The following is a 24,394-nucleotide window of genomic DNA, read 5'->3' on the forward strand; positions in this document are numbered from 1 at the left end:
GTTTTGTTTTTCAAAGAATAAAAGATAGGAAAATAAAATGGCTTTGCCTAAGCATCCCTGTCTGTTTGTTTTTAGAATTCTTTTAAACAATAAACTATAGGGAAAAAAACAATGCTTGTGACTTCTGTAAATCAAAAACTTCACAACAAAATATCCTAGTTGTACATTGTTTGATAAGGTTTTAATTACAAAGCGAAACTCGTTTTTAAATTCCATCTGAGATAGATAACCGAATTGTTGATTAACTAATCGAAGTTCAATTTGTTGATTTTTCTTAGTCGTGTAGATAGATTCTTCAAATAGAATTTATCAAAACATTCATTTTAGGTATTATTTCTTATACAAAGATTCTAAAAAACTTTAAAATAATTAAATATAAAATATAGAGTTTCTAGAAAATTAAAACTTTTACTCTTTCAGCAGTCAATTTCTTTTATGACATTTGCATTCATAACGAAATTTCGTGACAGAAACTGAATGAAAGTTGAACATTAATGTTAATTCTTTCATTTGAAGAAAGATGCTAAGATCTTCTGACTTTAAAAATATCCATTTTTAAGCTTTAAACAAATGCAATGTAATTCCCATTGCAATGATTGGTTCTTTTAAGTATTCGAAATTTTCTTTTAAAAGAGCACAAACCTCAGATAGAAATTATACCAATACATACACTCGCTCGTGTGCGTGTCACCTGCTCATGATTTTAATGAAAGAAATTATTATTGTCATTGCAGTTAAAATTAATATAATCTTTAAGTACTTTTCCTTTATTTTGTGAAAAAAAATCATATCAAAGTTTTTTATCATACCAAAAAGCCTTTCTTACTTTTAACATCAACCCCCGGGGGGTGGCACCTCGAAATGAGGATGAGATGCTTCCGGCATGGTGGTTGGATCTTGCCACCCTGTGGCTACAGAAATAGGTAGGGGATCTGACTCCTCCCATCGATGACGGGACGTACTTACTTCTGGGAGAGTTGTACCCTGGCAGTGATGGCCCTTAGGACTCAACCACAGTTCCCGCCAGTGTCGCTGTTGCGGCGGTCCGGTCATTCAGTTTTATGGTTTAAATCCGTGTGCCTTCATGGCGGGTTGGAGAGTCAGAAATATGACTTACTTTTAACATTTTCCCGCGGGGAGGACACCTCGAAATGAGAATGAGAAGCTTCCGGCATGGTGGTTGCTTCTCGCCCCCTGGTTGCTTATTCAGGGACTTATCCCCCTCGAAGTGATCGAACTGTACAAAAAGCAATCTTATAACGCAGACGAAGATACATTTTGATATCTGAGATATTTAACTGATATTATGAATAGGGTGCAAGTTTTGGACCCTGTTCTTTCATTTGTAAGATGTGACAATAGTATTATTTACTTTTACTTTAGTATCATTTACCTTAATTTTTTTTAATGTTTAGGATACAGGCGTTAAATCAAAAACCTTTCCTTGTTCAAAAAATTTTATAAAACATTTTGATTAATTAAAGTTAACACAACGCCCCTAATGCAAATTTGCAATAACTTAATTAAAAATTAGAAAGTGAAAAATTTGATGAAAACAAAAGGAAGATATTAAACTTGGAAATCTTTTTATTGATTATTTTTAGCATCTTCGAGTGATCTTTTTTTTTTTTTTTTTTTTTACACAATCTCTTTACCGATTGTAAAGAGCAATCTGCCGTCATACGAGTATCTCATCTCCTTAGTATCATTTCTGCATTGTCTTTATGTTCTAGTGAAATCATTTACCTTATTTTTACTTAGTAACCGCAAGAAATTCTGGAAAATAATATAAATGACTCTGCAAGTAATGAACTTTAATGTTTAAATTGCAACAAAGATCTCTGAAACTATTAAACGCATTATTAATTCAATCAATATAATTTTCATTTTTGTAGATGCCCCAAACTTTTTTGACAAAACAAATGATATACACGCTTTTCGCTTTCTCTTTCCTGGAATCCACTAAATGAGAATCACTTATGAGCTGTCTGATTTAAGGACCATCAATAATTACAGCTTCTAGTTTTTCTTTACTAATTCAAAATATTTTTGGTCCTATAGATGAAAAGCAAGGGTTATCGTGATGAATAGCTTTCATGAAATGTTCCATTAACCTCAGACTTGTATGCAACAGAAGAAAGATTATACTTCTCGTTCATCTAAGGGTCCTCGAAAGATATTTCTTTCTCTAGCAATCATGTCTCTTCCTTTAAGTCAGTGTTTTTTTTTCTTTTGAAAAGAACCAAGTATATTTTTTGACCAAGAAAGTCGACCATTTTATGCTCACATAAATTACTCATTGATGTTCGCAAAACTGAATTTTCTTCGTGACCATAGTAAAATCATGTTCTTATTTTGTTCATTAAACGATTACTTGCATAAGAATAGATGCTATTATTCTTTCTTTCATTCATTTTCTTCTTTCCATAAGATTCATCTGATCGAAGAAATATTTGTTCTTTAAAGCAATAAATATTCAATAATTTAGTTGCGCTAGATCTTCAAAAGCAGAGCTCATAAAAAACTGTTTTCGAATTTCAAAAGAGTTATTTATATAAATATATTTAAGTATTAATAATTGGTAAATTCTATCCTGAGCCCTCATAACTACATTCACATCAGAATTAATAATACTTTTCGAGTAAAAAAAAAATATTAATAAAAGAAAAAAAAATGAATTTTTACTTCGCTTTTGAAAGTACTCTATTACCACGATTTAGACTTCCCAAAATATTTATCACTAGCATAATTCTTCCATGTATACTATAATTTCTATATTGAAATGTATAGTAATTAATATGCAATTCAACAGTATAAACAATAAAATATTTTTCTAATACACTATTTCTTATTGCTGAATAAAAATTAATATTATGTTTTTCATTTTTCTAAGTTTCAAAATTTCATCAAAAAGGATTCTTTAAGGTTCATTCATCAAACGTGTTTTTTTGCATGTTTTCATATTATCGGTATTTCTCTTAATATCTAGAAAAAAGTGAAGTTAGAAGGAAAATTTATAGCGATTACGTATTCATTCAACTTAACAGGAAGAACTGCAGGAAAAATAACTTGCAATTCCCCATAAATTTCTTATTGCATATTTTAGAATGCATTCACATAGCGAACGAATCATTCGGTTACGTAATTGACAAATTCCATCATGAACTCTCAATGTTACATTCACACCAGAAATAATAATAGTCCTCGAGAAAAAAAAAATGTAGGAGAGACATTTGAGTCCCCTCTTGTTTCTTCACCTTTGAAAGAGGACTATCACCTCTATCGACAAGTGATAGAATTCTCTCATTCTTTTTCGTAAAATCATCTTTTATTGACAGGAAGCAGAGTGCTGCCCTCCAAAGAAATATGACCTCGCGGTTAGAAAGTGGAAGAAAAACTTTTTCCAAAACTTTGGCAAAAGGTTTACCTGGGACGCAATCGAAGCGCCCTCTGGACCACACTTATCCGGTGACTCTTCATTTCGGCAGAAGATTGCCACCAAGCATGCATCGACTCACATTGCTCTTCCTCATCTTGGGATTCCTACCTACAATATATGCCGGTAAGTCTTCATCATCTTCCATTTCATTTCTCCCCTCATCATGATTCTTCTTTCATTAGGATGAAGAATTTCATAGATAAATCGTCTACTTTTCTAATAATATAAAATATATTATTTAAGTTGCATAATTCTTTTTCAATATTTTTTTTTAATTTTCAACGGATACTTTTTTTAATTTATTATTGTAAGTTTCTCAAAGAAATCGATGATTTTTTTTATAAAATTCCTCTCGAAAATTGATTTTATTTAAAACTTTGTTACATTTTTGTTACAACCGCCAAATTTTGACAATACAATTCTTCTCTAAAAAGACATGTGACATAACAGTGTCATAACATATTTTAGTTTACAGTTGCAATTTAAAAGGTATCAGACCTGATTCTCTCATAAGAATATAAATATTTTTATAACAACTGGTATTTTTTTATAAATATAAAACATTTCAACGTAAGAAGTTGCAAAAGTATGTTAAGCATTGGAAATTTTTCTTTGTCTTTTTGTCTCTTGAATTTTTACTTTTCCAAAGCCTATCAGAACTTGACAACTTTAACCCAAATATAATAATCTGAATTTTCTTTTAAACTTTTTAATGCACTTATCAGTGCGTAAGCAGATTTTTTTGAGTAGAGATCTTCATTTTTTGTGTGTGTGTGTCAAAATAGATTGTTTTTTTTTTTTTTTAGACAAGGCATTAATTTTTGCATTCTAGAATTTTTATTTGCACCACTTCATTAGGGCAATAATTCATTACAACAGAGTACATTATTTATAACCCTCTATTCAACAACAACAAAAAAATAATTAATGCAGCCTTGTAACATATTTTCTTTTCCATATCTTTCAACTTTTCAGAAAAATGCTGCTTTTTCTTTTCTCTAATTATAATGATTTATTAAATTCATGTTTGTTTTCTATTTTTTAGAAATAAATATAAATTTTTTTGAAGTCGTAGTTTGTTTATAACCGAGTTTTCTAGTTAAATTTGTTTGATGTTAACTCGTGATCTACATATCTGCCAGAAAAAACAAAAACAGAACTATTCTTTATCTATACATTTACTCCATTACTGCATCAAACTCCGATTCTTCATTATCAAATTTGTCACGTTTCAATAAGCACTCAGCCAGCAAAACGAAAAAAGTTCCGATATATTTTCATCTCCTTTATCGGTTTTTGATTGCATAGCATAGTGATGTTGGTCGAATGCATACGAAGCAAGCACATCTATTGATCAACCAGTCTAGACAAAGCTGTAACACAAGTCAATTATGAGCATTCGAAGTTTTTCCTCTTGAACGAACGAGCACGTGTATTTTTTGTCTTTTCAATACTACGTTTATTTTATCAATGGCTGTATGAGCAGTAAAACTTTTCCGTTAAAGAAACGTACACAGTTGGTTCGTAATGCATCATAGAGCATTTTAATAATTTGACTGCCCCTGTTCGGATGACTACAATGTGTTTTATGAATACAATAAATTTATCTTGTTGTTGTAACGGGTTGTTGTAATCGGAAAGTCGATTATTTTTATTTGGTATGTGAATACAAATCTATTTTTGCTATTCTTTTCAATCGTATTAAAGGAAGAAGTGTTTTAACGGAAGAGTGAATGTATAGCTTCAATTTACTTTTTGTAAAAGATTTACTCGATACATTTTCAAAGAAGAAAAATTTTAAAATCTTGTGAAGTTTTTTAAAGGCCAAACATTCTTCAATAATAATCCTAATTACAAATTTCGTAAAGCACTAGCATCGCTTTCTGGATCTTCAAGGAGTATATTTTAAAGAACCATTTGTGATATTGGAATAAAAGTACATATTCTATGCGCAGCCAAACGCCATAACACATGTGACCATGGCAGTTTTTGTTCTGCATTCTTACAGATATATAAAGCAGCTGTCAAGGATAACTGTTGTGGGATTTTTTTCTCTTTGCCGCAATTAAAATACACAAAACTTAACGTCATCCTGTGCCTATAACACTGAGTTATCTAACAATTGGATGAGCGCGAGATGGAAGGAAAAGATGACGAAAAAAACTGAAAAAAGGTCAGAATTGATAATTAATATTAGGATATTACAGTTACGATGGAAAAATTTAAACTGAAGTTAATTTATACAGTGGAATTGAAATTCATCGTGAGATGAATATTTTTTTTTTTTAATTTCCAATTTATATTTTAATTTACCATGGGAGTTATATAGAAGATTTTAAAAATTCTGAGTAGCTCAAAAGGGAAAAGAAGATCACAATACTTTAAGTATCCTTCTCATTGAATAGGCGAGAAAGATTGCTTGAATTAAGTAGCATACGAAAGACATAGAGTAATGTTGCAAATTGTTTACTAACTATTCGAATTCGTGGTTAGTTGTTGATAAAGAAAACAAAATAAACAAGATATATATTGTAGTTATTACCAAAAATTTCAGAAGATAGGCAATTTTCTCAGTCTTGCACAAGTGTTATAAGCGCAAAAGAAATCAATAGTAACTATTCAATATGAAATTGAACCATTATTTTTAAAAGAATAGCATGGTTCATTAATATGGCAAAACAGCAAGTAATATAATTTCTTCAAACAAATCATGTAATTTTATGGTGTCACTGTAACTAACGAGTAGTATTTGAATACCTACATTGGAACCGAAGAATACCAGTTATCCTGTATTTAATATCTAGACTATTTCTATTTTGAAATACATTTTATAATTTGTGAAAAACGAAAGAGCACTGAAAAAGGAATTTCTATAGAGTTTCCGAACTCATCTGCGCTAATTATTAGAAATCGCATCGAAAACAACATTTGAGACAAATAATTGGTGAAAAACATCTGCTCCACTCGTCACAGCTGCTCCAAAGTTCTTCTCGTATTCTCCATCTATTATCACTGAAAAGTTTTGGCTATATTCTGATACTGAAACCACTGAAAAACACGCAGGTTACCATCTTCATAGTTTTATATCTTTTCAACCGTAGATGGAAAATGATTAATTTGTTTGGTTATCCAATCCATATAGACACTTTATTTAACTAATAATAATGCTAATAATCAATCTAACTATTAATAAAATACTAATAATGCTTATTACTTCATTAAAAATATTTAGCTGTAAATGTGATAATGAAATGCAGAAAAAAATCTACAGCAAACTATAATCTTTTTATATTCAGTTTTGGCACTATGTTTTAATTCCAATGGGCCTCAATTATTCCGACGTTGTTTATTGATTTCTTATTATTTGCATTTAAGTTAATGTGATTTGCAGAAGATTTTATTCTGATATGATTTAAGAAATAAACCATGCAGTTTATTTTAAAACAACAGTATTGTCAAACTGTAAAACAATGGGGGGGAGAAATGATAAAAGAAGGAAAAATTATTTTAAACATGGGCAATATCTAAATGTCTTTATTATTTTTTTTACTCGAATTTATTCGTTTGATTTTTTTTTCTTTTTCTTTTTGCTATGATTTTATCTCTCTGTTTGGCGCAGCAAAGTCAACATTTTAACTTTTGCGCCATAAAAAAACCAAACCAAACCAAGTCGATTTATAACATAATAGACTTCTAGGTCAAGAGCCGGCTATGCCAGGATTCAAATGTGTAGACTGGTGCTTTAAATATTTCAATCAATCATCAACATGAAGCCCACTAAACCAATTCTTCAAATTTATTTCTTAATATTTTCCTCTTTTTCAACAGAAAAATAATTGTAGTGTTGTAACAGAACAAGGCATTATCAATATAATTCATGTGTTTAAATTGTGGAATACAGAAAATCACACCCTTTATTTAGCGAAAAATGAGCCGATAATTTGGAGATATGGCTGGGAACAATATATTTTAAGCATTAAGTTTGTTCGGTGAACCCACAGAACAGCATTTTCTTATTCAAATTTCAAGCTTTATAGTTTTTGAAACTGATTTCAAAGAAATTTTGTTTATCGGAAAAGATTGCAATAAAAAATTTTTTTAAACCCGACTAAATCTTAATTTTAAAAGTTTTTATCATGGTATGTCTTCCTGTAAACATTACAGGAAGAACTGATATTAACATAGGTAAATAAAAAGCAAAACTTTTCATTGTGATGAGAATACACTATGAATACTTAAAACATTATAAAGAATATCTGCTACAACATCACAGAAAGCTTAAAGATATATTTTTCCTTAAGGAAAAAGAAACTCCTTAATGCAGATAGCTGCACGTCGTCTATAAGTATAGCTAAAAATTAAAATTCAGCAATTTCTTGGTATTTAAAAAGAATTCTATGTATTATCAACTTCACTTTTTCTAGGAATATTGCAATGCTTTATTCTTGTTTACTATAAAAGTAGAACATTATTGTTCTTTGTAACTAATGCTTATTAACATTTAAAAATAATTATACAGGTTCACTGTTTATCCTATTGTCTCTGAAATGCAGAGACGGAATTTCGTATTTAAATACTTCTAAAACTTTCTTTTAAATTATACTCATATTGAATCTATATTAGCATTGATAAAGGATTACAAAGTATTTATAAAACAATTAGAACGTTTATTCCTGATAATTTTTCCATCATTTAATGCTTTATGTTATCTTGATGCTCTTAATTTGGTTTTTTGGCACACTCACTAAAAAGTTCTGACTAAAATTGTATTTAAAAAAATACTTAAAAGGAGAAAATGAGTGAAAGAGTGACAGACATTAACTTGGTCACATTGACTAATTCAGTAATGTATTAACATTATTGATTCCTCTCATTTTGAAAGAACTATGCTGATTGATACAGAATTTTGTTTTGGTTGTGACTGATTTTTCTCTAGATATGTAGATTCCGTAAACACGCTTTATTCATTTTTTTATTTTATTTATTTATTTATTTTGCACTTTAATTTACTTTTTTCAATTTCACTTTTATTATTTACTTTTGTACTTCACTGTACTAAGCGCAATAATCCTGGAAAAATCGCTGGAAGATATTTTCCATTTCAGAGACAAGCACATTAAATCTAAAACTATAAAATGACAAATAAAATTTTTAATTTGATACATTTCGTAATCTAGACCACAATACGAAATATTTTGCTCAATGAAAATGTACTCTTGCCTTTTTAATTTTCGTAGAACTTGAGCAAGAAATTTTTTGAGTAATTTTAAGAAATGATGCTTACCACATTCTAATATACATACGGTCAATTCTTCTTGAACCAAACTCATAGAATACGACTTCTGGCTCAAATAACATCTTTTTAATTTAAAAATTTCAAAAAAATGCTTCTGAAAACTCAGGAAATACGAAGGGCATATTATTTTCTTCTGTAGACTTTTGAAATTTTTTTCGTTTGAAATGTAATGACAAATATGCAGCTTTCAACTTAACGCATGAATAAATTCGGCGTTCTGTTACTTGATAACCTATTCATCTAAAAGTCATTAATGTGTAATAGTATGCAAAGTAACTCAAATAGTAAGTCTGTCAAAGTCATCATAATTGTCGCAATTTTTTCAAGCACAAAAATAAAACTGTCGTTTCTTGTGACCTTATGTCTGATGATAAGTAAAAAAAGAACCAGAGCAAATAATCTGTCTTAACTAATAACTTTATTTCATGCATGACCTTCCATTTTCTCACATTTTTTTAACATAATCATAAGTTCTTGGGTTAATAGCGGAGTTATTATACTATTGCATATGTGCAAATATAAAATTTACTTGCAGTAGTTTTCCTTTTAACACATTCATCGCTGCAGATGAGGTATCTCGTCTATTAGGAATATTCATTAAGAGCTTGGAACAAATTATGTTTTTTTCTTTGTTATAGCATCATTATTTTCATTTATATTCATAACCTTCTTATTATAACTTTTTATACTATGCGGCGCATAAATAATAATAATATGCTAAGTGCATATAATGAAACAACGGACAGCCAAATGATGCGACATAGCTGCAATTAATGTGCTCAATATTTGTCTGTGCATAATTAAACTAATTTTAATTTTCCAGTTTAAAACTAATATATATATCATGAATTGAACATATTAATCTACTAAAGGTGAAACATATTAGTACTTGCCAATGGAATTGCCAATTCGTGGAACCAATGAAATCGATTTACTTGATGTCACAGTCACATAACAAAAGTGTTTTCATCTATCATCTAATAACTAACAGTAAAATCTTTGGCTTTTCTTTCTGGAAAGAGCTTGATGAAATTCAAAATATAATTTATGGTATTCATTTGACGTGTCTAGCATAAATATGAATGCAGACTTGTTATAAGAATTCGAATAGGAACGTTAAGATTAAAATAAAAAAAAATCCAAACAAAACTCCAATAATTTCATATGAAAATTAGTCTAACCACTTTTGTTGGCTTTTTGAAGAAAGAAAAAAATATGAAATGAAGAAGTGTTTTCGTGTAGTCAAGATGGTTTTCCATTTGATTCTTGCCCAAATGACTTTCTAATGCATAACTTATCTATTCTAATTTTCAAATATTCCCCAAATAATTACTAATTTATTCTCAAACTGACAGAAGAAAAAAAATATATTCACAAAAGAAAAATCCTGATTAAAGGCTCAGTTCGAGATTGAAAAAAGCCCTCGTTGAATAAATGCGCGAGTATCGACCACATGTCTTATCATCAAATGATGCTAATAAGATTTCTTCGCGTGTAGTCTTTCGCTTAACTACCGGATATCATGCGGTTATGTATATATTCAAAATCCTTTGAACTATGCTTTCCGTTAGATTAAACGATGTGTGTAACCGCCTATCACGAAGAACTTTTACTCTCCTCGGAGCTGTTTATTGTAAGTGATTCTCTATTATCAAAGTTCAGTGAAAAAGAAATTCTTAAAGCGTCTTTCAGTTCATTATGGAAATAAATATAAATAATTAGTTTAGTTATAGTTTACCAACATGCGTAAAAGAATCTAAATAAATAATTTTTTCACTTAAATTTTACTAATTAATTTAAGAACTGTGAAACTTTACGATGCAACTTATCCCCCTTGTTGTTTTCAGATTGTCTATTTATATGGATATTTCTGCTTTTGTCGAAGATAAAAAAAGGATTGTTAAATTTGGAGGCATATCTCACTTTTTTTTATTTCATATTTTGTTCCTATGAATATTGATATGCTTTCGGTATTGTAATCGCATCTGAATATTTAAATTTTTTATGAAAGAAGGATTTATTTTCGACCATTAAGATAAATTCTTCATTATAGGTTATATTTTTACTGGCCCAACATTTCATCCTATGTTAATACTGCACTTTCGAAATTTCACTGACTTTCGTATTCATTTGGAATAGCAAAGACAGACTGATGTCTGTCTGCTAAGATAAAGAAAATACTTTTAGAAGGTGAAGGACAAAGGGTCATTAAAGGTAATAACGTCGAGATAATAAAGATCAAGCAAGATCAAATAAAGTAAGCGATTATAACCAACCAACTTGTGAGCCTAAAAAAGCTTCATTTCAAGGTCGCAAACCTATCTTTATTTTTTTAAAAAAAATGACTGATATTTGATGAACTGAAATTGTTTACGCATCATGTTTTGATGAATTAACTTTAGTGATATTGGAATTCTACGAATATGCTTTTTACGATGAATTTAAAGTAAAGTTTCTGGAGGAAGAAAGAATTTAAAGAGAAGTTAGTTTCGCTGAAAAAGCTTATAATTTCAGAGATTCGTAAAATTCAATGCAAGTGTTTTTCTTATTTCGATTTCTTTCTGATTCTGATAATTCGAAGTCATTAGATTTATTCTACTTATTTCTAAGAGATAATGTGTTTATGTCAATTTATCTACCCATTGAAAATGGTGATGGTGATCTGAAAAGAAATAAATAGATTATTTATTCAATATAAATTTCGATATTCTTTCAAACACTATCTTAATTTTGACGACTGATAAACTGGTTAGCATTGATCACTAATTGGAACACAAAACGTAAATTAAAAAAAAAGAAGGAAAAAAAAGGTGAATATATTGCATTGATCACTAATTGGAACACAAAGCGTAAATAAAATTTAAAAAAATGGTGAATTCATTGCATTGATCACTAATTGGAACACAAAGCGTAAATAAAATAGTTCGGTGAATCTATTTTGTATGCAGTTTGATTCTGAACACATTAATTTATCTGAAGGTTCTGGAATGTTATAACATAATAACAACGTTATAAATGACAATCTCACTCTCGATGTTAAAGCCTTTCGTTTTCTTATATATGTATTATTGAAAATTTTAGAAAATGCTGTAAATGGAGAAGAATTCATAGAATTAAATAATAAGCATCTTTATAATTCAATAAAAACCTAAACTTACTTAATTATTATTTTAATATATAATTGAGCATATCAGATTCTTAATTCTTTTTCCTGAATTTTTAAAAATAAATTAATTTGTTTGCCTTATCTTTCAAAACGAAAGTTATCGACGCAGTTAGAAATAAAAGCATTTTTTTTCCAAGTTAAACTTTAAGAACAATGAAATAATTGCTGAGATTATAGTTTAAGTAAGCTTAACTATTTTTAAAAGCATAATATTATGATTAAAGATTTTAAACAGTTTTAAGATTCGAATTTTTAATTGGTAAAACTCAAAAAAAATATTTATATTATATAACATATCTTTTAGAAAAGAACCAACTGCAAAACTTGTTAGCAAAATCAAATGCTTTCCTATTCAAGCCGCGAACTTGACCTTTGGAAGTGGCATACCCGCTAGACCAAGAGTAGCGTCTCGTCCACCTTCAAGGTGAATAGTGGAGTGAAACTATTTTACTCAATCTAACCCAGCCACTCTTTTGTTATTGCTGAACTTGATTTTCCGCTAAAAATTGAAGCGGCGAATCATTTTCTTTTCATTTGCATATCGAACACTCGACCTCTGCGAGTTACCGATGACAGCTGATGCCCTGATGCTTCTTTCACTATAATCTTTTTGTTCTGAACATATTTGCGTTGCTTCTGAAGATTCCTGCGTCCTTTTGAACCTTGCTAATCCTCTCTGGACCTTATTTTTATCACGATCTTTCATGCTTTGTGAGGGAACTTTTCAATCACAATTGAAATTAAATATAGTTCATTCTCCCTTTAATCATTTTTTGGAATTAATTTTTTATTAGAATTTTTTACAGTATGTGCCTAAAAACCAAATTAAAAACATCTAAATAACATCAAGCATTAAATGATGGAAAAATTATTTCATGAATAAACGTTCTAATATAGAAATTTTCTTGCATCTTTCATAGTTTATAAAGCATGAATGTAAGAGTTAATATTTTTGGATTAAAATTTGTGAAAAAAAATTCATTGTTTCTTGAAAATTCATTGTTGCAATGGTTCTCAAATTAATATTAAAAGGAAATAGTAAATTATTAAATTAGTAATATATAATTATCAAATTATCCTTAAATGAATTACTAAAGAGGCTAAAGAGGGTGAAGGGAACTTAAAGCCAGTGGCATTTAAACAAGGAATAGTGGGGCTATAAATGATCCAGGAGCCAATCTTAGAGGCTCTGTTAAGACAAATTATGTGCATTATGTGATTTTTTAAAATTTAATATGATCAGGGAAGAGCAAAAAATAATTATGTGTTTTAGGCACCACTTATTAAAACATAAAAACAGGACAAAAACAATTTAAATTAAAGTAAAAAAAAATGTGCACTTAATAAGACAAAAGAATTATCAAATTCAATTATAAGTTGTAGTCAGTTCTTAAATACATGTAGGAAACATGAAAATAATTTATGTTAATTAATCAAAAACTCGAAATTCAATTAAGAAAGACAAAATACAATAAAAATATTTCCAAGGAATGGGTTGTTAAAATTCCATCAGAAAATTTATTCAAAACATTCAGAACCGCTGTCTGGAAGGGAACATTTAGCGAAGAATTGATTCCTGCTTTTGAATTTTCTTCTGAAATTTATCACAAAAAAGATATTAAAGATAGAATTTGGTAAACCTATTTCTTTTCATGATGAAAATTTATTTGAGAAATATTTATTTGAGCTACTTGTTTAATATTTTAAAGAGTAATTACAAATTATTTTTGCAACTTTATAATTGTTATAGAAATCATTTGAGGTATCAATTTTTGGTTCATGATTACTCGCAAAAAGCAATATTAGACCATACTTTTGAGAAGGTTAGAAATTTTAAAGTATCATACATTATCAATGCCATAATACTACATGTTAAATTCAATAACTTTTAAAATGAATTCAGTCCCTTGTCTTAAAAAAATCTCTTAAAATTTGACCGAAAACTGTAAAGACATTTTAATTTTTTAAAGTATTTCTGAAGCTTTATATATTAAACCATTCATTTCTATTGTGAATTGTGTCTAAGACCAGCTATCCATTCTAAAAAAATAATAATAATAAATAAATAAAACTAACTAACAATTTGCTGTTGGTCTCATATTTAAATGTTAGTCTGCCACTATGATTTTTGTGATTATGCGAATGCTTTATATTTAGCGATGATGTCCTTTGTATTTAATCATCATCATTCCCAGCCTCTGATATAACAACAATGAGTAACTCAAAATTAGCTCTGACTGATATACGTATATGAATACGAAAAGAGTATTTTCAGTTCTTTGTCAGAATTTTGAGACGAAAGAAAAAACAAGACTTAAGACGACAGAATAATAATAATAATAAAAAACAGCAATAAAAGAAAAAAAAATTATGAAACTGACAAGGACCATAGTTCCTGCTCGACCGTTTTATAGCTCTTTCCGGGTGCCACTTTCTATTTTCAAGGTCACTTCCCATACCTACCAGTTCGCATTTTTCCCCCTTTCTCCCTCTACAGACAGAAAGTGATTTTTCCTGTTGTTACCGCTTAACATGCTGAAAAAAGAAATAATAAAGAAAATAAAAACATAATAATAATAAACCCATATTATTTCGTTTCAACATTTGAGAAGGTAACAGAGGTGAGACAGAGACTGGACTTGATTCACATTTAATGCATATATCATAACAATTCGCGATTTTTTCTTTATGTTTTTTTCTGTGGAAATTGGACTGTATTTTGCGGAGAAACTTTGTGAGGAGTGAGACCGAGGTCCTTGCTCGAGTGAATTGTTCTTATTAGGGTGTTAAGCCCCCTGGGGGAATTTTCCCCCTCCTTTTCCCCTGCTTGGTGCAAAGACCTCGTGAGGCCTGACTGGTTTCGTGTACCACCCTGCTGACTTCTTCAACATCTAATGTGCCTCCATACCGGACGCCTCACAAAAAATGCACTCAACTGTGTAATCGAGCAACTACAGTTTAAACCGCAAATTTAATAGTTGCACGCGCTCACGCATTTAACTGCCGTTGCTCTGGGAAGGTGTCTAGCGGTATGATGGACTTTGAAGAAATGCTGGACTTGGACTTGGCATTATTAGAGATTTATCTGAAAGATTAATGGCAGGTGAACAGAAAACGGCTCACAAATTCATTAAATTATGCGCTTATTTACATTTCTCATTAAGGAAGAGAATTTGCTTGATGAAAGATCTATTTAATGCATGCTGTTAAGCATGGGAAATATACGAATGACGGAAATGCATGTTTAGCATCATAGAATACATGCTGAGGCATGCTTTCATTCGACTTAAATGATATGTTTATCCCAGCTTCAGAATTCATGCTAATTACAGTATCTTTTTCCTCTTTCATTCCTCTTCTCTTTTTTAAATGAAAATTAATTAACTATTTGATTAAGCAAATTTTTAAGTAAGGGTCTACAATATTAAACTTCAAGGATGTTTTCTTTTTATTTATTTCATAGTCGAAAACAGAGGACAAAAAATAATTTCATGTTAATATAATAATAATTTTTTTAATTAAATCCTATACAGTGCTGTTTAAGATTGAATGCAAATTAGAATTAACATATAAGCATTTCGCTTTAAAGTCTTCAGTGTCCGTTTTCGCTTTTCTTCCAGTAAGGGGAATATATTTTATGATAAATATATTATAATTTGTTGTTTCTTACTGAAAATTACAACTCTTACAGAAATACGAAATTCGTTCGTATAAATTTATAAATATAAATAGAATGTATTGATTTAAAGTAAAATGAAACCACTTGAAAGGCGTGAAGCTGTAAAACAATTCAAAAGCAATGCTACTTTATACGTTCTTCAATTTAATGTCAAACAACATTATCTCATTTTATTATTGTGAACAAAGCTGCTTGTCATTTAGCCGACGACGTATGCATAAACAGTGAAAGGATTTTCATTTATACTTATTTTTGTTGCATGAATCTATCAGCATTAATAATAGTAATAAGAAAATTAAAATTAAATGCAAATAATAAATTAATCTGTATAATCCAATTTAATATCTGTTTCCTCTTTATAACGAAGTTCAAAAATTTATGCCTTGAAAGTTAATCCTTTCTTCAATAAAACTTTAAGCCAATGTTTTATTTCATTCCTCTAATCCTCAGTTTAATTCCTTTCATCCTCAAGTTGTCATTCCTTTCATCCTCAAGTTTTTAGTTTGTTCGATTTATTATGAACGGAGAAATAAAAGTTGGAATGACGAAAATATAGTATTTATTATTCAATAGTTAGTGGTTGTGCGAAGTCTAATTAGAAAAGGCAGGTTTTTTTATGGACCTTCTAATAAGAGATAAAGAATGAATTGACAAAATAAAATTTTATTCAAATCCTACATACAATGCCTAACAATACTAAAAGAAATTTTTCACTTGCACTATATAATTTTTCACTATAATTTAAATTTCGTTGAGATGAAAATTCTATTTAATGTGTCATTGGCTTTCAAAGGACAGGAAGTGTTTACGTTTTAAACGACTTTGAAACCAGTTTTTTGAGAATTCTCGGTCATGTCATTTTCATTGAAGATATTTAATGAACCAAGTATCAAGAAAACTAGGGGGAGGGGCGAAAAAAAGTATGTGTTATAAAAAACATAGTGAAATGTAAGTTATTTCCTTTCTTAGGTAGATTTTCACCTCAAGAAATTTGTATTTTATTGCGGTTGCTGAACTTCATTAAACTATCGTTATTTTCTTCATTTAATCCAAAATATATCAAGGAACTAAATATTCGTATAATTGTTTAAATTTATTCCTTGTTTGTTGAGTTTCTAGCACTATATTGCGAAGGCTCTTATTTTTTTAAGAGAATTATTTAAAAAATATAATAAATTGACCAAAATAATAGTATTCATCTTTTCATTTATGCAAATGAGGTAATTTGAATAAAAAGTATAATAAGAAATGCATTAAATGAAGTGAATAATAAGTAGTAATAAAAAACCAAAATATAGAAAAAATCTTTTTTGTTTTTGTTTTATGAAATTTAACTCTTATTTATTTCTTTACATAACCTTCAAGTACAAATATTTCGTCTGACTTTCGATATTACCGATGAAGATTTCTATAAATCATAAACTACAGTTGAACCACATTATGTCGTCAATCAAGAAGTCCAAAATTTTTGACAACTTAAGTGAAGACCAAAATTTTCATGAACTGCTGAAGGATTCGGTGACAAAAGCAAAATTTTTAGAAATCGATACATGTAAATGAATGAATGGTAAATAATAATAATAATAATAATAAAAATTTAAAACGCTTTACAGTTGTTGCATTTTAATTTCTTTGGCACAGTAAAATAATCCAACAGCGTTGATTGAAAAAGGCGCAGATACTGTAATTAACTTTTTTTTATAATATACTTTAGATTTAAAATTCTTCATCTGTTGAACCTTGAAAGGATATTAAGTACTGTCGAGCTTTCTCCAGTGTTTCGATTGTTTCCATTCTTCATTCTCAACATCGCTATCCTCACTTGAACTGCTTTGTCTTACTTCCAAAAGTTCAGATGTCAAAGCTTTTACAGTCGCTTGTGAGCAGATTGTGATGTCGTTATCAATGTTGACAAACGCATCAACGTCATTGACGCTGCACCCTTTTTCATTTGCGATTTCAGCTAAGTCTCTAATGGTTCTGAGTCGACGATGAGTATTTCTTCTAATTCTGCGCTTGCTATAAACCCTACATGTCAAAAATAATTCGAAACAGTTTCTGACTGAATGGAAATCCAATCTTTGTGAGCTTAGTTAATCACATCTAAAACCGAAACCGTCGTTTCTATCCAATACTTTTATCAGATCCTTCGCAAGCATTTTTTTTTTTTTTTGTATTTTTTTAAAAATTCATGAATTATCCCTTGATCTAAATATTGAAGGAATGAACATTGGACAATTTACATGAAGAAAGACAATTCCTATTGTTTTTGAAGTTTCGGAATTGTGGGCGGTACAGTTATCGACAATCATGTCGACATTTCTTTTCTGATGCAAAAACTGAGAATCTAATTTACGAATATGTAGTTTTAAAATCGTTGTAGTCATCCATGCATTTGAATTTGCTTCATATTCAACTAGAAGGGATTTAGAATTTGTAAAGCAGTATGGATTTTTTTGCTTTTGCATATCATAAGCGGTTTTAGTTTCTCATTTCCACTCATATCAACACCAAGCAGAAGTGTGAGACATTATTGCTTACTTTCCCAGAAATGCACTTTTCAAACGCACATGATAGAGCTTTAACCGGAAAAAGATAATAAAATAATCCAGTTTTATCAAGATTAAAACATTTGATCATTAAATCTAGATAAAATTCTTTGAAAACACTGTTCTCCCAGTCTTTTGTAACACCACCGCCAACAACTGCTGCTTCTAGGATTAGAGATATTAGAATAATATAATCAGAAATATTAGAATAATGTTCCAATATTTAAACAATACATGATTTTTATTTAAATCAGCTCAAGTATTCGGCCCTTGTAGAATATGAAAGCACAAAATTAATGTATTCAGAAAATATCATGAAAAGTATGTTGAAATTTCTGAGGATCTTAGGCAGTTGTCTTCTTTGTTTATTTGATAACACGGCCTTGAAGACAACTGAAGAAGAAAATAATATTTGTCTTCAATATAAAAACAGAATTATACTGCTCTCGATTCAGCTGCTTGATTATTCAGCGAAGGTAACGGATGCAGGTGGAAATCAGAGTTCAAAACCGAAGCTTTCCACTGTTTCAGAACCTTTAAATTAAAACGAATTATGCATTCCTTTTTCTATGATCTATAATTTATTCTGGTATATAGATGAAAGAGGGAATGAAGAAAACTGTATTTTACATGCAAAAGATTTTATGCCTTTAATAATGTGTATAAACGTATTGTAGCATTTTTTTATAATATATTCTGAGATATTCTTATTGAAATTATATTCCTTCAGTTTCACGCATTTTCTTTTAATTGAATAATGTATTTTTTACAATGCCTCTTAGAAAAATGTGTTGAAAATAGGCAATTGCCATTTTTCTATCACCCTAAAAATACTACCTACAAATTTTTTTCTGAGAAGCGCTTTACAATCTATTTAAAACTTCAAAACCTACACTTTGTGCCATTATGATAATATAGGAAAGTCATTTGAAATATATAAATAAAGAAGCTCCATAGTTCAATTCAGGATTCAAAAAATAGCTAAAAAATCAAATCAAATGTTCTTATCTCTACCTTGACATTTCATTTCGCAGAAAGATAACTGATTTTACTTTCATACTCGTCCAGAAGACACAAAAAGTCAAATATCACTAATTTTTCGCATTGATCATATTATTCATATGGGTTATCTTATGGGTTCATATTATGTTATATTTGTCTATTATTTTCCAGTAAAATAACTTCGGAAAAATTCTCTTCGGTCAAAAGTTCGAGTCTAAATGTAGTCTGCTAATCCTATAATTTAAGCTCTTGTTATTTTCAACAAGATAATCAGGAGTTGCTTGTCGTCTTTTTGATGAGATTTGCAAATCAAATTGGCACAACTGTACCAAATTGTGCCTTTTACTGAATTCTGGATGTTTATCTAAAAGTGTTTTGAAATGCAAAGATAACAATAGTGTTGAATAAATGTGAGATAAATTTATATGATATTTTTCACCAAAAATGCTTTTTCTATCTCTAGGTATGAGAAATCAAAGAAGTGGTAATGAGTTTTTTTGAATTCTGACTGTTTATCTAAAAATGTTTTGAAATGAAAAATCAGTAATAGCAGTACTGAACAGATATATATGAGGTAAATCTGTATAATATTTTTCTCCAAAAATGTTTTTTTCCACCTCGAGGAATGTGAAAGCAAAGAAATTGGGATGAGTTTTATGTCTTTTATAAATATAAATAGATGCTCATACATGGGAAACAGATAAACATTTTCATGTAACTAACAACAAAAGACATTAAATAAATTTTCTTGGAAAATGTTTTTGAGATTATAAGAATATAGAAGCTAATCTAAATGTTAAAAGAATCAACAAAAACTCAAAATAATATTTCTTTCGTCGGAAACATTAAAACTATCTCTTCTATTTATCTCTCGTTATTTTTAGTTTGTATTATTAACCACACGAACTATTCTCTTATCTCTTTAAATCTAAATAGCTTTCTTATAGCTATATTTATTACAAAGAGTGCATTCTCTGTTATTTTGAGTATTTGTTATTTCTCAGGTTTTAAGCGAATAATATCTTCTTTTGAATCTGATTTATCAACACATCACATTTGCCACAGTAAATATTTTTGCAGCTTTATATTTTTAATCGGAAAATATTCGATTCCATATAAAATGGTGACGTTTATATGATGTAAATCTATATTAACTAGTTGCTGGAATTTTTTGAAAACATTCGTAACTATTGGGAAACCAGGCATTAAATTGTGAAATTAAATATTAATGTACCTTTCAAAGAGATCAACTATTAAGAATGGATTGTATTTTTAGTAATAATACTATTATTTTAACGCTCTTTGGTTTTTTAAATTTTACAGGAATACATAAAATCGTTTTTGAATATCAGCTGTGTTACAGAAACAATAAACAAACAGCCATGTGATTACATTTTTACAAGTCACATTTCGATTTTTTTTCCTTTTGCTTAATATTTTATATTTGACGGCTCATTTATTGAACGCAAACCATCTATACAAAAAGATACTTTTAAAATAACCACATTTTCTTGTTTTTCCTTTTAACATCAATCTTAGACCAACACCTTCTATTTGTGCATTTTTTAAAAATATTTTATAGGAAAATGAAGAATGAAAAAAAATTTCGTTAATGATAAGTCTTCATTTATTTTATAATTAGCACAATACTGAAAATTCATCGTAACTTTCTACTTGGTAGATGCTCGTTATTTTGAACGTAACAATAACATGATACAAAAAGCAAATCGAAACAAAGATTATCAAACAGTATTATTCAAAATGATACATCATTTCATTTATGTGAAAAATATACAAATGCAATAAAATTAATAGCAACATTAACAACATGTTTCTTAATTCTAAAAGCCAAAGTTTAAATAGATGATCTTTAATAAGAATTCTATGAAAGATTAACGAAAAGTAATAAAAGGTTCCTTTTTTCATTAAAACTTCTTCAAGTGAATCAAACCATATCGGATTTATTCGAAGCAGAAAATTTTCTATAATGACCCAATCACGACTTTTAGAATTAATCCTTCATTCTTTTTTTATTGTTGTCACTTAATTTCTTTATGTCAGAAAGGGATTTCTCTCCCAAGAAGCTTTTCAAGAAAAATATCCACTTCTTTACTTTCGATTTCTCTCTTACATCCTTGTCCGGCCCCTTGTTTTCCACTCCTAAAGCCGGTTTTATCACGATCACGTTTGTAGCATAGATAGAAAAATGTAACTACATGTTATCGTGGATGCTTCGGGGTTTTTAAAAAAAAGTAATTTGCCGTTCCTGGACCATTTTGACTAATCTTACGGTATGCGAGTTCTATGCTAAAAATATAAAAACATGGTCTGATGTTTTTAACATTAGTATTCAAAGCAAATTATGAAATATAATTAAGCTGATTAATAAGAAATATAACGTTATGTCAATTGCACTCCTATATTTATAGATTACTTTAGTATACTAAATTCATTATAGACATTCATAGATTTTATCTAATATTTTATCATCAGTATGAATGTTTCATCTTTCTTAATTATAGGTTATTACAATAAAAAACAGTGATGAACTGTAATAAACTTATTCATGAAACCAGTTTTTACGACTGGAGACCGAACTTAAACGGTAAATACAAAATAATAAGTAAGCAGTTTTCACGAAGAGAATCATCAAGGACGTTTCAAAGACATCTACGTATAACTGTTATTTAATCGTTACACAAAGACTCATGTAATAATATACATATGAAATTTGTTGAAATTATTTGTTCGTGTTGAATTTTAAAATTCTGTTGCAAGAGCCCTTGGAAGTCTAAACAGGTCATTTTTCAGTAATATATTTTATTCTGACCATATCATTTCTGTTCATTATTCGTTGAATTTATAAACTTTATATAAACATAATAATTTGTATTTTTAGTAATTTTTTTCCTTTTTATGTCTTCGTAGTCTTTTTAGGTGCATGGTCTCAGTGTAATAATAATTAAAGCCATGCAAAGAAGAAAAAAAAGACAATGAAATTTATAGAGAATTTTTGAAAAGAATAAAGAATATCAGTTTCTTTAACCGTCTTTCCTAAAGTATTTACTGAAAACTGAAAACCCATAGAGAATAAATCTTTTAAAATTAATTTTTAACTCTCTTGTTGGTGTGCTAGAGATTTGAAATTCTGTGCACATATTTATTGTCAATAACAATGCAATATTTTATTATTTTCATCCATTCAATTTTGATTCCGTTTTAACGACTTCACCTGTTAGTGAGTTTGAGAAACATTAGATCTTTCTTTTCAAAAAAAATTAGAAAATAGAATGAAGAAATTTCCACTGTTTAGTACACTAGCAAAATTGTGCTTCTAAAAACTTCTTTTAATTAAATTTTTCTAATGTACTACCTCTGTACTATTTTGTTTTCTGATACATTCATACTATTCTTAAAAATTGCCATGTATATTTTACTCCAAAATTCCTTTAGAAGGAATTCTAAAACATTTCACAGGTTTTTCCTGTTCAATTTATTACAAATTCATAATAAATCTATTCAATTCATTACGCCTAATGCCATTCTCTAACGATTGACTCATATTTCTTTGCGAGTTTAAAAATAAGAGTATTTTTCCTGAATGATACGATTACAACATACAGACTTCGACCGTCGAGTCAGCATAAATTGTGCGCCACTTTTTCTAGCTCTGGACCTATATTGTGCAAGCTTTAGCAGTGGTATCGCGAGCAAAATAATAAACTTCGCTTTACTGCCGATATTTCAAAAAATTTCAAGTTAATCATCTAATTTCTGAAAACTGATTTCAAATTGATATGTGATCAGTTTTGAAACATATACTTTTTTTTCTCTAATATATCAATCTCAAAGTGCCTGGCAGCAAAATTTTTATGGATTTAAAAAAAGTAATTTTTCAAATGATTATATCTGCCCTGCTACAAATGTAGTAAACCTCCATGAAATATTATTTGAACAAACGAATACCGATGTAAACCTGTAGAAAAAAATACAAATAGCAATACAAATAAAAATTTAAAAATTAACGCATGTTATATGGGTGCCAAATAAAAAGGAAAGTAAATTTCACCTATTTCTTATTTCATACTATGAATTTGCACACTTCGTCTTCTAGGATCTAACAAGTTTAAATGAAATGAAACAAAAATGTGCCATTTACCATTTTTAATCCCGTACGATATTTTATCTTCTATCGTATTTTAAATATACATTACATCGAAAAAACACTTGCGTACCTTGATCCTATATAGGTTTAAGCATATGTATCAATATATTATAGTTAAAGCGGAGAGTCACAATAATTTTGCACAAGACGCCAAACGTCTCTTTGAAAAAAAATATCAGACAGTAAAAATACTATATTTAAAGATTTTCAATTTTCAAAATGATTTATGCCTACTCTGCTACAAATAAAGTAATACTTTGAAAATTTTCAATTGATTCTCAACCCTAAAGAAAATCTAGAAATAGTGAAAAATATTTTCTGGCTTTAATTATTTTATAACGTTTTTTTTTTATATATATATTTTTTTATTATCGAAAAGCGAATTCCTAACTGACACAACAAAAATTTCTTCAAAATGATGTATATGATTAGTTTTGCCTTCTAATACATTGGTATTGAAGTGTCAGACAAGAAGATTTTTACAAATTTAAAACCTTACAATTTCCGAAATCATTTACGCCTACTCTTCTACAAAGGGGATAATCCTCCACGATACTTCTGATTAAATCAACCCCGAGGCAGATCTGGAAATCGTGGAAATAAAATGACGAGACGTCAATTATTTAATATCTTTCTTTAGCAAGAAAACGGATCTTCGTTGTCACCATAACCATGGATTTTTGACACATGATTGAACAGTTACGCACTGATTACTATCCATTCTTAGGCAACGAAAAATGCTTCTTCAACAAGTCTAGCGGTAGAAAGAGAATTCCGATAACTCTCTACAATTTTGCAGGAATTCTAATTCAAGCAAAACATCTGAGGAGCAGAAAATTACACCCAACGGAAGCACTTTTTTCCGACATATTGTATTCGAGACACGATAAAACATCATCATTGTCGAATGAAGGTCAACAGCATTGACACCTTCCTCAAGATCGCATGTAAAATCAGTTCTGTCAATGATTTAGATCTAGATTACCATTCTTTCCGGTAGGAGATGAAATAAAAGGTTTCAAAAACAGAAGGCTTAAGGCGTTGTAAGCAGCTAACCATGTGATTACATTTCCGATTTATGATCATGCACTGATGATT

At 29.1% G+C, this 24,394-nt stretch overlaps 1 protein-coding gene across 2 annotated transcripts in view; it reads left to right on the forward strand.

Moving 5' to 3' along the window:
• The first annotated feature begins 3,351 nt into the window (after positions 1 to 3,351).
• The window catches only part of LOC129958362 (uncharacterized), a 64,535-nt gene continuing 43,492 nt past the window's right edge, over positions 3,352 to 24,394 (forward strand). For both annotated transcript variants that reach the window (XM_056070794.1, XM_056070796.1), the window contains exon 1: positions 3,352 to 3,562. In XM_056070794.1, coding sequence (XP_055926769.1) covers positions 3,367 to 3,562 — 196 coding nt within the window. In that variant the 5' untranslated portion in view covers positions 3,352 to 3,366. The remainder of the gene's footprint in view (positions 3,563 to 24,394) is intronic.

This window comes from Argiope bruennichi, chromosome X1 (assembly GCF_947563725.1).
Source record: "Argiope bruennichi chromosome X1, qqArgBrue1.1, whole genome shotgun sequence".
In the NCBI taxonomy this organism is placed as follows: Eukaryota; Metazoa; Arthropoda; class Arachnida; order Araneae; family Araneidae; genus Argiope; species Argiope bruennichi.